Consider the following 15,228-nt stretch of genomic DNA (forward strand, 5'->3'; position numbering starts at 1 on the left):
TCTTCCTTCTTTCTGAATTTCATTGCCTGGTTTGATACTTGATCACCTCATTCTTCAATTACCAATCCTTAAACTTTCCTCCCAAATACATATATTTTTTAATCCTCACAAAAGGAGTGAGGGCATTTTTTTCCATTGGTGTTTTTTAATAGGGAGGGAGAGAGAGAGAGAGAGAAAAGAGAGAGAGAGAGGGAGAGAGAGAGAGAGGGATTGACGTGAGACACATCCATTGGTTGCCTCCTGCACAAGCCCCAACTAGGGGAAGTGGGACAATCAAACTTGCAACCCAGGTACATGCCCTCAAACCTGAGACCTGAGACCCTTCATTGCACAGGATGGTGCTCTAACCGCTGAGCAACTGACCATGTCTCCTCCTAAATATTTTTAAGAACAGAAAAAAAAAAAAAAAAAAAAATCTTGGATTACAGCCCTAAAACCAGTCTATTACAATAGCATTGTTGGAAGTTTGGGGTTTGGGGTTTGAGTTTTTAAATTCGTGCAAATTTTATATTCTACTAAATAATGAACATACACTTTTAATACAAAATGACTACCACTAAATACAGTTGAGCCTCTAGGAAAATGCAGCATGCTTAACCCCCGGCTCTTGCAGTGGGGTAGCTGAACTGGCGTCAGAAACAGACTAGCCTCCTGGGAGACGGCTAACGATGGACACTGTGGGCACCTGTGCTTTCCCGGAAAACGCAGCAGTCCTGCCACTGCTGGTCCAGCTGATTGACTCTCATGCGGGTTATTGGGAGAAACCACATTCGTATAAATTGTTCAGACAAAGAAAAACTTCAATTAATATTAACTACTTTATGTGTACACTTTTTACATTTAGGAAACTAAACACTAACATAAAATTATAGTGGAAATTGGTTAAAAAAATATATGACATTTGTATTTGTACAAACGTTTTTAGGCACACTATGTAGATTCAGTTTAATTTGTATAATTATGGAAGCACTTCACACAACTGTTTTTTACCTAGAGCCATGAGAAAAATTAATATGTAGTAGACGGGCTGTTCCAGTTTCAGTCTGCAGCTAACCTTTTCCCTTCGGACAAACATTTATACTGCTAGATATGGCTGCTAGATAATAGAGCAATGGGAAGCAGTGGGCTCCAGTAGAACAGGACAGTTTACAGCTTAAAGCAGGTCACGACTGACTAGTGTTTGCCCTGTGACCTTTGGACATGTTGTTAACCTCACAGAGATTCCGTTTTCTCATCAATAAATGGGACTGAAAATACCTTATAGGTGACATTGTGGTTATGAAAGAAAATATATTCTACATCTATTAATTTGGATGTGTGCTGAAACACTTAGGGGTGAAAATACATGAGGTCTGGGTGTTGTCTTAAAACACTCCCAACAAAAAAGTATTAAGAGAGAGGTGAAATAAAAAGAGACCAAACCAATGGTAATTAAACTAGTGAAGGGTACATGGAAGTTTGTTATACTTTCTACTTTTATTTAAGTCATGAAAATTTTCATAATAAAAAGTTAAAACTATCTTATAGGTGGAGGTTTGTAGAGTCCTTGACATACAGTAATTACTAAGGAAATGTTTGTTCCATTTATCAATGTTTAGTTGAGGGATTAAAATATATGTGTAGAGCCCTGGCTCAGTGGATAGAGCATCCGCCTGCAGACCAAAGGGTTCCGAGTTTGATTCTGCTCAAGGGCACGTATCTCTCCGGCCTGGGCCCTGGTTGGCATGTGCAAGAAGCAACCAATCGATGTTTCTCTCACATCGATATTTCTCACTCTCTTTCCCTCTTGTTCCACTCTCTCTAAAATTCAATGGAAAAATACTATTGGGTGAGGATTAAAATATATATACATATATATGTGTGTGTGTGTATGTGTGTGTGTATATATAAATATGTAAAATAACATATAAATAAAATAAGGTAGCTTCCAATAGAAACTCTTATCTTAATAACCCTGACCCACTCCCAACTTTAAAGACCTAGAAAAGGCTTTCCAGCCACGGAAAATTTCCTCAGAAGGTTCAAGCAAGTCTACAGACTCTCTGGAACCTGAGCTAACCACCAGTCCCTACAAAAATCCTCATCAAGCTCTCCAGGTCTCTTCCGGCCCCATAGGTACTGGATCGTTGGTGCTTATAGCTAATCTTGAAGCCAATCCAGCTGTGAAACCAAGGAAGCCAGGACCTGTTGATGTGTCTGTGACACATTTCTAGCCTTGCTTGGCCTCATTTCTATCCATTATAGAATTTGTAAGTGAATGAGGTCGTTGCTCCTGTCTCCTAAAGCATGTTAGGAAATACTTATTTTCAAGAGTGAGGTTGTTGGGTAAGAGGTGCTAAATGTTAGTATCTGAAAGATATGAAATATCTAAATCTACCTTGCCAATATTTTTTCTTCTGACTTCAAAGGCTCCTTTTTGGGATTAAAAGTAAACATCAATTTTTGTGCATTGTATTGATTTGAAATATTGCCTATTTTCTACTAGAACCAAGTTTTATAAATTTGCCACTATTACTAAAGATACTATTTTCATGTACCAAATTTTAAGTTGTCGAATGTCAGAATCAAAGTCAATAACTTTAAATAAACTGTCTCCGTTTACTTTAATATATAATTGACAACTAGGGAGTGGAAGTGCTGACCCTCACCCCTTGCAGCCAAAAATTCATGTACTTTTGACTCTCCCCAAAATGCAACTACTGTGTTTCCTCGACAATAAGACATCCTCCGAAAATAAGACCTAGCATATGGAAAAATAAGACATCCCCTGAAAATAAGACCCAGTGCAACTTTGGGAGAAAAAATTAATATAAGACACTGTCTTATTTTCAGGGAAACAGGGAAATAGCCTACTGTTAACCAGAAGCCTTACTGATAACACAAGTAGTTGATTAACACATGTTTTATATGTTATATGTATTATATACTGTATTCTTACAATAGAAGCTAGAGAAAAGAAAAAGTTAAGAAAACCATAAGAGAAAATACATTTACATTATTTATTGGGGGGAAAAAATCCATGTGTATGTTGTGCCAAGAAGTTCAGATCCATATTGTTCAAGCATCAACTGTAGTCCATTTATCATAAAGTATTATTATATTTTAAAAGGGGGTCTATCCATATTTCTCCAACCTTATAACCACCATTCAATTTCAGGTCACCTTTAGTTACTATTGTATAAAAGTCTCCTACTTTATAGGCTTTCTTCACTGATTATTTTGGAACTCGGGGATTTATAAAATAAAAAAGTCCCCAAATGTCCTTTAAAATCAAGTATCTATGGAAAATATGCAATTCTATCTCCTTTTCATCTTAAAATATAGCTTTCATTCTCTAAATAAGTAAATTTACTTTCCAACCATAGCCAACCCAGTTATTTTAGCCAGCTCCCAAAATAACACCAATCACTCTGACCAAATGTTATTTCAGCCATCTCCAACAATATGTCAAATTCCAATTTGACATATTGTTGGAGATGGCTGAAATAATCGACATCCTCTGCATGGCTTTTATGTTCCACTGATATTGCACTTATACTGTTCAATTATTTACTTACATGTATATTTCCCTACTTTATTACATAGTCCTCGATTTCTTGGGGAAAAAATTTAATCATGAAATATTTCCAAATTCTCTTCTCTTCACAGTACCTGGTTGGCACTAGGCGCTTAATAAAAATTACCGAATTGATCATTGAAAACATCAACACATTCATGCCATGTATCTATATGCAATGATATATGGTCCAAGACTCAGTAGCTATAGAGTTTGTTTCCAACCATTTTGTTTTCTTTGCAGAATTTAGTGAGACGTGCTTAAATTCCTGGAACTGTTAATGCCATGCTTTTGTTTGTGTGTTCATGGAATGTAAGTGGTGTCTGGCATTTTGTCAGGCACCATGAGGAACACAAAAGGAAAGAAATAAGTAGGCCTTCCCCTTAAGTTGCTTTCCGCAGGGGTAGGAAGATAAGATACAATGGCCAACCCAAGGCAACACTGAGGAGCAGTGAAGTCTTCTTTGGCATTCCCAAAGCCATAGCTTAGACTTAGGTTACAAACAGACAATCATGCTCCCTGAGTACACTACCTGAGCAAAAACTTGAAGATCTGAGCTTGCTGTATCAAGCTGGTTCCACACTTCTTCCCCAAGCTAGCCCAGCTGATGCTGCCTACAAGGGGCCTGAGAGTCTGTTCCCATAGATGAGTTGATCCTGGCTTCACGTTTTGAAAGCCACAGGGACAGCGATTAAATCAGTCCAAGCCCCGTGCCATGGAAAAAACAAGGAGCAGGTTTCGTGACTGATGTTAGCTTGGGAAAAAGAAAGGAAATACTGGATGCAAAAAGTTGCTTGAAACTTCCTTATTAGTAATCTTTTTTATATATATAAATAAAATGCTTAATTTGTATACAAATTCCTAGTAAAAATTAATATTTATCTAGCAATAAATCCAAGATGAGTGATTTGATACTTTTTTTGTTTTTCTAATGGGGGGGGGGGGAATGGACTTATTTTTTTTCCCAAAATGAAGATGTACAAATGAAAGAAGCCCTGTTCATTGTGCTTTAAAATGAATAATTTTCTCCAATTTATGTTTGTCCCTCCACTTTTTTTTTTTTAAAGGAATTTAGAACAAAATCAAGAGAATGGGACAAGCAAGAGATACTATATCAGTCTCATCTGGTTTCTTTAGATGCTCAACAAAAAATATTGTCTGAGAAGTGCAATCAGTTTCAGGTACATCAATACTATCCTCTGACTGAGAAGGAATTAGAGGTTAAATACTGCTATCTTTGTCATTCGGCTTATAATCTTTTAACAAGTAGAAATGCCAACTAATAGAAAATAATCAGAGCAGGCCTAACATCGGTTAAAGTGCATGAAATATCTATAACGATGAGTTTAGTCTAACATGTCTCAAAAGATGGTGCTATTAGAAGTGCCCATTGTTACTATGGTCTGTTTTTGCATGCCCGTGGGCAAGTCACTTAGAAAGTCTAGAGTTGTTTTGTCCGGGCCCTCAAGAAATTTACAGTTTAGACACAGAGATAATGCACGTCCTGATTTACAGATAACAGTGACAAATGAATAGAAAGAATCAAAATCCTTTTAGAAGTCAAAGGAGTAAGAGAAAAATTTGGACTCAGCCAGGAAACATCCTCCAGCAGGGGTTGGACTGGGCCTGAATCTGGAAGAATGGATAAGTTCTGAGACAAGACATGATATATTCTAGGTGGCAGAAATAACAGGGGCAAAGTCACTGAGGCAAGAGCAAAAGGCAAATTTGAGGAATGAAAAATGGGTCAATTGGCTGGGAGTCCAGATGGGAAGTGGGGAAGGCTAGTGGATGGTAAGTCTGGTGAGTTGGATACAGATTGTAATACATCTTTAACGCCTGGCTAAGGAATTTCAAATTTTTATTAAAGTCAATAAGGCCTTACCTGGTTTGACTCAGTAGATGGAGCCTGCAGACTGAAGGGTCCTGGGTTAGATTCCAGTCAAGGGATAGTACCTCAGTTGCAGGCTCCTCCATGGCCTGGGCCTTAGTTGGGGCTCATGCAGGAAGCAACCAATAGATGTGTTTCTCTCACATGGACATTTCTCTCTGTCTTTCTCTCTTTCACTCTCTCTAAAAATCATTGGAAAAATATCCTCGGTGAAATTTAAAAAAAAGCAATAAGAAACTATTGTTTGGTTGATATACTTATTTTTCATTCTTTCTTTAAATTATTTGAATTATATGTAATACATGTTCCCCAAATTCAACAATACAAAATAATGTAATGTAAAATAAAATACCTTATTCCCTACTCTATTTTTATCCATTTAATATAAGTTAGATATTTATCTTTACTACTTTTTCTTTTGTTTGTACAAAACATGTAAAAAATGTATTTGTGTGGAAGTCACATTTTTTCCTTTTAAATTTTTTGTTTTTTTATAATAAATAATCCAGAGATATTATTTTGATTTACTACATAGAATTCTACTTAATTCTGCATAGTATTTCATAGTATATAGTAGATATATCTTACATACCATAGTAAATAATAGATATTTTTTCAATCATTTCTTTATTGATATACATTCAGGTTGTTTCTACTTTTATGCTATTACAATATTGTAACAAATATCTTTAGCTCTTCTGATTATATGCAGTAGCTGTATAAGTGTGCAAGAATCTGTGATAGCTGTAGTCATAAGTAAAACATTTAAATCACTGAAGTATTTTACCATGGTTCATTATTATTAAAACACCGATTAATCCATTGTTAGAAAGTATGTTTTTATAAATGAATGTAAAATATTTAAATGAATTGTGAAATGGATGTTTAAGAAAATATAGGTTTAAAAAGTAATTATAGTAAGAGATGTCTTGAACAAGTATATCATGAAGAACACTATTAGTTATATTATTACAAGCTGTATTCTCCTAGAATTTGAACATTCAACATCATTAGAATGTAGATGTTAGCATATTTTGATAGTGAGGGGTTTTGTTCCATGAATAGTTTTCACTTTTTTATACACATTTTTGGTGTAGCATTTATTTTGGAAAGTGTCTTTTTTGTCTTTATTGAAGTTTTTGAAACTTAAAAAAAAATCTTTAGATACTAACTTTTGCTAGATTAAAAATCCTAGAAATAATTGTTGAGCTTCGTCACTCAAGGATATGCTTATAGATTTTAGAGAGAGAAAGACAGAGAAGTATTGGTGTGAGAAAATATCTAGCGATTGCCTTCCATAGATGCCTTGACTGGAGATCAAAACCACAACCTAGGTATATGCCCTGACCAGGAATTGAACCTGAAATCTTTCAGTATTTGGGACAACCTCCGACCAACTGAGCCACATATGCCAGGGCTCTATCATTCTTTATGTAAACTTACATATGACATTCTCCATTTCATTTTCACAACTTTCCTCTTCCCTAGAAACAGGCACAAAGTTACCAAACTCAACTAAATGGTAAAAAGCAGTTCATGGAAGGGGACAGCAGCTCTGAAATTCCTCGGTTGATATGTGAACCAGATGCTAGTTGTGAAATGAGTGGAAGAGATGAGTTCATTATTGAAAAACTAAAATCAGCTGTGAGTGAAATAGCATTAAGCCGGAATAAGTTACAAGATGAAAATCAGAAGCTCTTACAGGAACTGAAAATGTACCAAAGACAGTGCCAGGTGAATATATATTTATTTTCAACTGATCTTGCCCATGATTCATATAAATGATAACTCAAGGCTAATTTCATGTGTAAATTCAGCTCCTATCTCCTCTTAGTAACGAATTAACACTTGGTGAGTAAATTCATTAATCCCATAGGTACTTTACTCACTAGAGCACCTTGGTTCTGCAGAGGTGTGATGATGATTGGTTCAGTGCAGTCTAACAGAGGCCACTTGCACACCTTAGACCTAAAAACCAGGGCCCGTTAACCACGCATCACCCTCTTCCTTCCTGTTCACTCTCTGACCCTGTGCCTCTTTGGCTTATAGGAATCCTGGGGTGGAGATCCAGGAAATCATTAAGAGTTCAATACACTAATAATCTCACTAAGAAGCATGGGGTGACTATCTGTAATTTATCATCATTAACCTACCCATCATCGTTTATCAAACAGTAACCTGGAATTTGTTTGTTTCTTTCTTTGTTTTTTGTTAACTTCCACACTGACGGATGTGATTGATGGTTTTTCCAAGCATTAATTTACTTAACTATAAATAGAAAGTACCTTTTCTTGTCTTTCTACTTTTTGCAACCACTGAAGTAATATTGCATTCATCAAAATTGGTCATTACCAATTTGACTAAATATGCATTTCTTATTCATGGGTATCCCATGTACATGAGACATCTGTAGTTCTACCTCCCTATCTAGGTCTTACTTCCCACTTCCAAATGCTCAGCCTCTCCTCATCTGGCCTGTTTCTTAGTCCCACTTTATCCCTACCCCATGCAGAGGATACTTTTCAGGTCACTATCTGAGCAGACTCCACGTACTTCTCTAAAACACTCCACCTCAGGGTCTCCTGCCACTTCAACTCCCAGGGTCATTTGTTAGTCTTGGGCCAGCCACTAATTCCCTCAGTCCCCCAATCCTGCTCCATTACATAGGGGATTGTATATGCCGTTAGTCCTTTAACTTCTTTCTTTGCTAACATCTACTCTTCTGATGTCCCCTTTCCCCAATTTGCAAGGCTGCTGGCTTCTATTCTGTGGCATTTCTAAGAGAAGTCCATCTCCTCCATCCCAAATTCCAGCTTTGTTTGGGAGGGGTTTGTTATTCTAACACAAATTAGAATACAGATATAAACAAGCAAACAAAGCTAAATCACAGATACTAAACACCAGGAAGCCATACATTCTCCAGGCATAAAAAAGGTAGTACTCCTGATGCTTTCTCTGGCCTCACTATAATAGAAATGAGATTAACCCTTACTTCTGCTCTAGGAATAAGTGGTCTAGGTGGCTTCTGATGTTTAGCTCCACAATCAGCCTACTAGTCCTGTTGAAGTTGGATTTCCATGGTTGCCAGTTTTCTGAAGGGTCTCTCCCTTTCAGAGCTAATTCCCCTCATTTTCCTAAGTACTGGACAACTGCTCCTGCCTCTGGCCCTGATTTACAGATGACTTAGTTGATTACCTCCTTCCCCCCACCTCCCTCAAACCCCCCTCCACCCCTGACTTCCCTTTGAGATTCTGAAATTTACATTATACAGTTGTCTGTACTTTGAGAGTCTGCACCAGGATCATAATCAATAGATTATTTTTCGGGGTGCTTCCTGAATATTCTCCCCTATGTCTCATGTTAGCCTGCACAAACTGAAGAGTTCTCTTTGTCTCTTCTTGAAGTCTTTTGGGCTCTGGTCCATAGAAATCTTTTGTTTGCCTGGAACATATTTCATAATTCTGGTTCCACCCTTCAGTGAGGTTCAGCTTCTTCACTAACAATAGCTCCTCTTTTTTTTTTTTTTTAAATATTTTTTATTGATTTTGTACAGAGAGGAAGGGAGAGAGATAGAGAGTTAGAAACATCGATGAGAGAGAGTCATCGATCAGCTGCCTCTTGCACACCCCCTACTGGGGATATGCCCACAACCAACGTACATGCCCTTGACCGGAATCGAACCCAGGACCCTTCAGTCCCCAAGCCAACGCTCTATCCATTGAGCCAAACCGGTTTCGGCACTAACAATAGCTCCTCTTAAACACCTTCAAAAGCATCCTGTTTGTACCTAGTACAGCATCTCAGAACATTCCCTCTTATAGGCCGAGGTTCAGCTTTCAGGCCTTGGCTCACTTGCAGAATAGAGTTCGCTGCTCTCAAACAAAGGGAACATCTGTAATACTTTCAACAATAAAGATACATTTAAAAAAAAAAAAAGAAGAAGAAGAAGAAGAAGTAGCTGCTCTTACCCCATATTCTAGAAAGAACCTCTTGTTGCCCTGTCTGGAAAACATGACTAACTTTCTGTAATGCTCTCCTTGAGCAACCCCACCCTTTTACATCTCAGTACTCCATCATGTATGCTTCTCCAGAAAGTAAATTGGAGGGTCTTGTAAAAGAGAGTATGTCACAAAGAGAGGAAGAGTGTACATTGAGAAACATTAATGAATTAACATCCCCAGTTCAGATTATAACCTCGACCCTCTCCCCAGGTAACTGTCTTAAACCTGTACTTCTCACACTTATCACACCGCCGCACACCTGTCGGACAGGAAGAGAGCAAGTGCAGCCTGAGAGTCTGAACATGTAGCAGGAAGTGAGAGAACTCAGACCACCTGATGGCCAAGGCCATCCTGGCCGTTAGCAATATCGGTTCATTGACTTGCCCTCCTGAGCCAAGATGAACAGGATATGACTCACCCCTCAACCTAAGATTTATTCAAACTTCTGGGGCCTTGTACATACTCCTGAGAAGGCTCTGTGGGTTGTCTGGGCTGAGGACCCACTTTGACTTTTCCTTATGTATACATGTGTACGTAACAATTTATTAAATGTCTCTGGATATATCCTAACAAAATAAAGACCCAGCTATTCATAGAAGTCAATGTAATTGTGAAATACAGTTTTATTGGTATTTATAAAATAACAGCATTAACTGTCTAATCATTATAATTTTCCTTGAAATCAGTGGTTCTCTCCTGGGTGATTTTGCTCCCCAGGTGACACTTGATAATACCTGGATACATTTTGGTTGTCACTACAGGGGAAAGGGATATTAATGGCATCTAGGGAGTAGAGGCTAGGGATGTTGCTAAACATCCTACAATGCACAAGACAACCATCACAACAAAGAATTACCCAGATCAAAATGTAAATAGTGCTGGGTTGAGAAACTTTGCTTTAAGTTTTGAAATGTTAGTTTTCTCATATTCATCACCAGTAATTCTCTAACTCTACTTTGTGATGTTTTTCAAAGCTAATGATAAATTTTAATGTGACTGTTACTATTGATTTATTGTCCACCAATTTCTATGAGAAAGTTACCAGTTATTTTTATAAACATTCAATAATGAAAAAAAATAATTTAATTACCCTTGGATCTAGGGACATTATTAAATTTAAACTAAGAATTTTAACTTTATATTTTACAAAAGAATTGCATGTGTTAAAAAATAAACCAAATTATTCCAGGGTATATATTACACACACACACACAATTTAATTCTAATGAAAAGTTTTTGAAAAGCAATTTAGTTTTAAAAAATTCAAGATAAGATCTCTACTCCCAGGAGAATGCTATTTTTGATGCATTTAGAAAAAATGCTGAAAATAATGCTTTCATTTGGACATTTCTCTATTTTATTTCCAAACTAGAAGCCTGGTGCACAAAATTTGTGCAGGGGGGGGTGTACCTCAGCCGGGCCTGCACCCTCTCCAATCTGGGACCCCTCTCACAATCCAGACTGCTGGCTCCTAACTGCTTGCCTGCCTGCCTTCCTGATTGCCCCTATCCACTTCTGCCTGCCAGCCTGATCACCCCCTAACCACTCCCCTGCCAGCCTAATCAATGCCTAACTGCTCTGCTGCCAGCCTGATTGCCCCTAACTGTCCTCCCCTGCAGGCCTGGCCCCCCTCAACTGCTCTCCCCTGCAGGCCCAGTTGCCCCCAACTTTCCTCCTTTGCTGGACTGGTCACCCCTAATTGCCCTTCCCTGCAGGCCTGGTCCCTTATATCTGCCCTTCCCTGCTGGCTATCTTATGGCAGCCCGTCTTGTGTCCACATGGGGGCAGCCATCTTGTGTATTTGAGTGATGGTCAACTTGCATATTACTCTTTTATTAGATAGGATTTTTACTTATGTTTCATTCTTTTGCTTTAGAATAAATATTAAGTGATAGGATATCAATTATTTGCTATTTGGTACCTGATTTTAAGGTTTAAAATTATAGCTCCTCTATGAAATACACTGACTAATCTTAGAGGAAAAGGAGGTTGGGTGGGAAGAGATTAATCAAAGAACATATATGCATATATGCATAACCCATGGGCACAGACAAGTGTGGTGAAGACCTGGGGAGGGGGTGGGAGCAGGGAAGGGGGGCAGGGCCCTACGTTGGGAGGAGGAAAACATCTGTAATGCTCTTCAACAACAAAGATAAATTTTTAAAATAATAATAATAAATAAAATCACAGCTTCTCTCAAACCATTAGGCAAATTTCTAACTAAACAGATGGGCCTTAAGCTTGTTTTACAAAATGTGTATTTTGCAAAATGGGAATAATTAGAGGAAAGTAATTACTGTAACCAGTGCTGTAGTTAGAAAGAAGTTTTTCTTTTTGCAAAACTGTCATATGACAGTGTTGCACATCTTGCACATGAATTAAAAAAAAACAATAATTTCAATTTGAATTACTTGTCACTTATTGCATATAAAATTCTATTTAGTTTATAACACACTTTAATGCCATGTTCACCTGAATTTTCACATAAATCACATCTTCTCACTGTCCTTCTACAACACTGAAATGTGTGGGTATGCATATAAGTTTCATTGAAAATATTTAATCACTATCTGCATACACTCACATTTATAAACTTTGCAATATTTCCCATTGGTGATTAATGACAAATAACTTGTTCTGAATTTTTTCAAATATTTATGCCAAGAAAACTTTGACTGCTTTTTGTTTGCATGTTAATGTGTCATCAAATACTATACCAACACTGTCCAGTAGAAATATAAGGCAAGCCACAATGTAATTTGCATTTTTCTAGTAGATACATTAAAAGAATTAGTAAGAAATGGGTGAGATTAATATATTGGGTCGGCAACTAAGTAATTGCGGATTTTTTAAAGAAAATCAAAGACAATTTTTTTATGGAACTAAATAACTTTATTCTGTAATGTATTGCCCATTTTGATCAATGACCTTTTGCCATCTTTCAGGCAGCATCATAATCCCACGTTCAAAAAACTTCTGGTTTTTATTAGCAAAAAACTGAATCAGGTACGATTTGACATCATCATCATTATTGAAATTTTTACCATTCAAGGAGTTTTGTAAAGATCGAAACAAAAAGTAATCAGATGGTGCAAGGTCAGGACTATATGGTGGATGTGGCAAAACATCCCAACCAAGCTCCATTAATTTTTGCCGAGTGACCAAAGATGTGTGTGGCCTTGCATTGTCATGATGGAATACAACACCTTTTCGATTTGTCAATTCGGGCCACTTTTCTTTAACTGCATTGTTTAATTTCGTTAGTTGTTCAATGTAGACATCAGAATTGATCGTTCAGTTGGGTGGTAAGAGTTCAAAGTAGACAATTCCTTTGTAATCCCACCAAACTGATAACAAAACCTTCTTTTGATGAATATCAGCTTTTGATGTTGTTTGAGTTGGTTCACCTGGCCTGCTCCACGATCTTTTCCGCTTGATATTGTTGTAAACAACCCATTTTTCATCGCCAGTTATCAGTCGTTTTAAAAATGGATCATTTTCATTATGTTTCTTTAGCAAATCGCAGCTGCTAATGCGTTGCGTTAACTGTGATTCTTTCAGTTTGTGAGGAACCCATGTATCGAGTTTTTGAACATAGCCAAGTTGTTTTAAGTGATTTTCAATGCATGTATGTGATACATGAAGCTTCTCTGTAATCTCACGTGTTGTACTGTGACAGTCCGAATTGATTATTGCTTTGATTAGGGCGTCATCAACTTCAACTGGACGACCAGAGCGTTTTTCATCTTTGAGTGAAAAATCACCAGAATGAAATTTGGCAAACCAATTTTGACACTTCCGTTCTCTTAAGGCTTCGTCACCATAAACAGCACATAACTTTTTATGAGCTTGGGATACGTTTTTCCCTTTGTGGAAATAAAAAAGCAAAATATGACAAAAATGTTCCTTTTGATTTTCCATTTTTCAACGAACGCCAAACAAAAACTACAAAACAGATCAAAAAACTTTTTTTACTGATTAACAGCTGAATAGCCAACTATCAAATAACAAAATGTGTTTTACATTTGTACTTCGTCTGCAAACCTAAAAATTCAACTGAAGCCATATATGTGTGAAACCCGCAATTACTTAGCTGCCGACCCAATATAATAGTAATATATTTTCTTCAACAAAAATATACTTACAGTATTATCATTTCAACATGTAATCAATGTAAAAGTTAATGAGCTATTACCCATTTCTCTTCATACTAAATCTTCAAAATCTGGTGAGTATTTTACACTTAAAACATATCTCAATTTAGATAGTAAGTCTTCATTTGAAATATGTCATCTGTACTTAGAGTTCATAAAATTCACAGTTAAAAAAAAGTAGCTTTACTTACCCCAGTTATTCTCAACAAACTTGAAAGTGTTCTAATACCTGAAACAAATACGAAAAAATAATTTTCCTGAATATTTGCATCCACATTGAAAATAGCTGATTTCACTTTTGTGCAAAAGCATGCCATTTTAAAAACTACATCTCAGTTAAATACATTCACTAATTCTTAGTTCAACTTGATATTATTAACATTGAATTCAAAGAGATATTGCATAAGTCAAAAAACAACTCTCGCTTTATCAAAGAGGTAAATTGACCTCTTTTAAGTCAATTTCCATTCTGCTGTCAATTATAATAAAACTTTTTTTCATATTTAATCATATAAGAAAAATATATCAAATCATTACTGTTGATTTGTATCATGGAGAATTTTCATTTTAACATAAATCCCCCTCCTTGTAGAGCTAGATCACAATAAATAAGCATTTTTTCCCCTTCATGATATCTCCAAGTGTTACTTACAGGTATTATTTTCATTAACAGTAAACAAATAGACTCCATTGTTATGACATGTTATAGAATTTCTGTTAACTCTAGCCCAAGGTGACACTACAGTTCACTGGCCTGGAGTTGGAGACTCCTGTGTTGCACTGCCCAAGTGGAGGCAGGCCCACTTTTCTACATGCAGCTTCATATTAGATCACTCCCTGGTGGCAAATTTGCAAATTTTTGCAAGGAGCCCAGATAGTTGTCTTCAATTGGGAAAAATAATGAATGACATTCACATCAGATTAATTTGTGTTACTAATCTATTGTTTCACATTTCTTTTATGTCTTTTAAATTTTTAACTTATCTAAAAGTCCCACTGTTTGAAACAGGCACTTTATCCAAATAAGACTATTAAATCACCTATTTGAATATATTGTTACTAGTGGCCCAGTGCACAAAATTTGTGCACATTAAAAGGGGATTAAAGGAAACATTTTAATATTTTTATTTTCCCTTTCTCTATAATAGAAGTTTCAGAGATGAAAAAAAATTAATAAAATGTATATGAAAATCTTCCTCCTGTCAGAGTCTGGGGGGTGCTGCGGGACCCAGAGTCAAGTCCCTGCCCACCCACGCACGCCTAGGAATCGCTTGAGACCCAGACCCAACCGGCCCCATTCCTGTCAATTCCCTCAGGCTGCGGGGGGTGCAGTCTCAGGTCCTCAGACCAGCCTCAGGTACCCCAGCCCAGCCTTAGGTCTCCTGACCTCAGCACAAGAGTAGGAGGGTGCAAGGGCGTGACAACCATTTGCATATTAGCTCTTTAATATATAGGACTAGAGGCCCAGTGCACAAAATTCATGCATGGGGGTGTCCCTCCACCCGACCTGACCCTCTCCAATCTGGGACCCCTCGGGGGATATCCAACTGCCAGTTTAGGCCTAATCCCAGTAGGTTCGGGCCTTAACCAGCAGTCGGCCATCTCTCTCACAATCTGGGACCACTG

At 37.2% G+C, this 15,228-nt stretch overlaps 1 protein-coding gene across 1 annotated transcript in view; it reads left to right on the plus strand.

Annotated features, from left to right (window-relative positions):
- The window catches only part of DEUP1 (deuterosome assembly protein 1), a 74,733-nt gene that overhangs the window by 23,900 nt on the left and 35,605 nt on the right, over positions 1–15,228 (plus strand). Inside the window, exons 5-6 of the mRNA XM_045577583.1 lie at positions 4,624–4,737; positions 6,936–7,181. Coding sequence (XP_045433539.1) covers positions 4,624–4,737; positions 6,936–7,181 — 360 coding nt within the window. The remainder of the gene's footprint in view (positions 1–4,623; positions 4,738–6,935; positions 7,182–15,228) is intronic.

Source organism: Pipistrellus kuhlii, unplaced genomic scaffold (genome assembly GCF_014108245.1).
Source record: "Pipistrellus kuhlii isolate mPipKuh1 unplaced genomic scaffold, mPipKuh1.p scaffold_m20_p_9, whole genome shotgun sequence".
Classification (NCBI taxonomy): Eukaryota; Metazoa; Chordata; class Mammalia; order Chiroptera; family Vespertilionidae; genus Pipistrellus; species Pipistrellus kuhlii.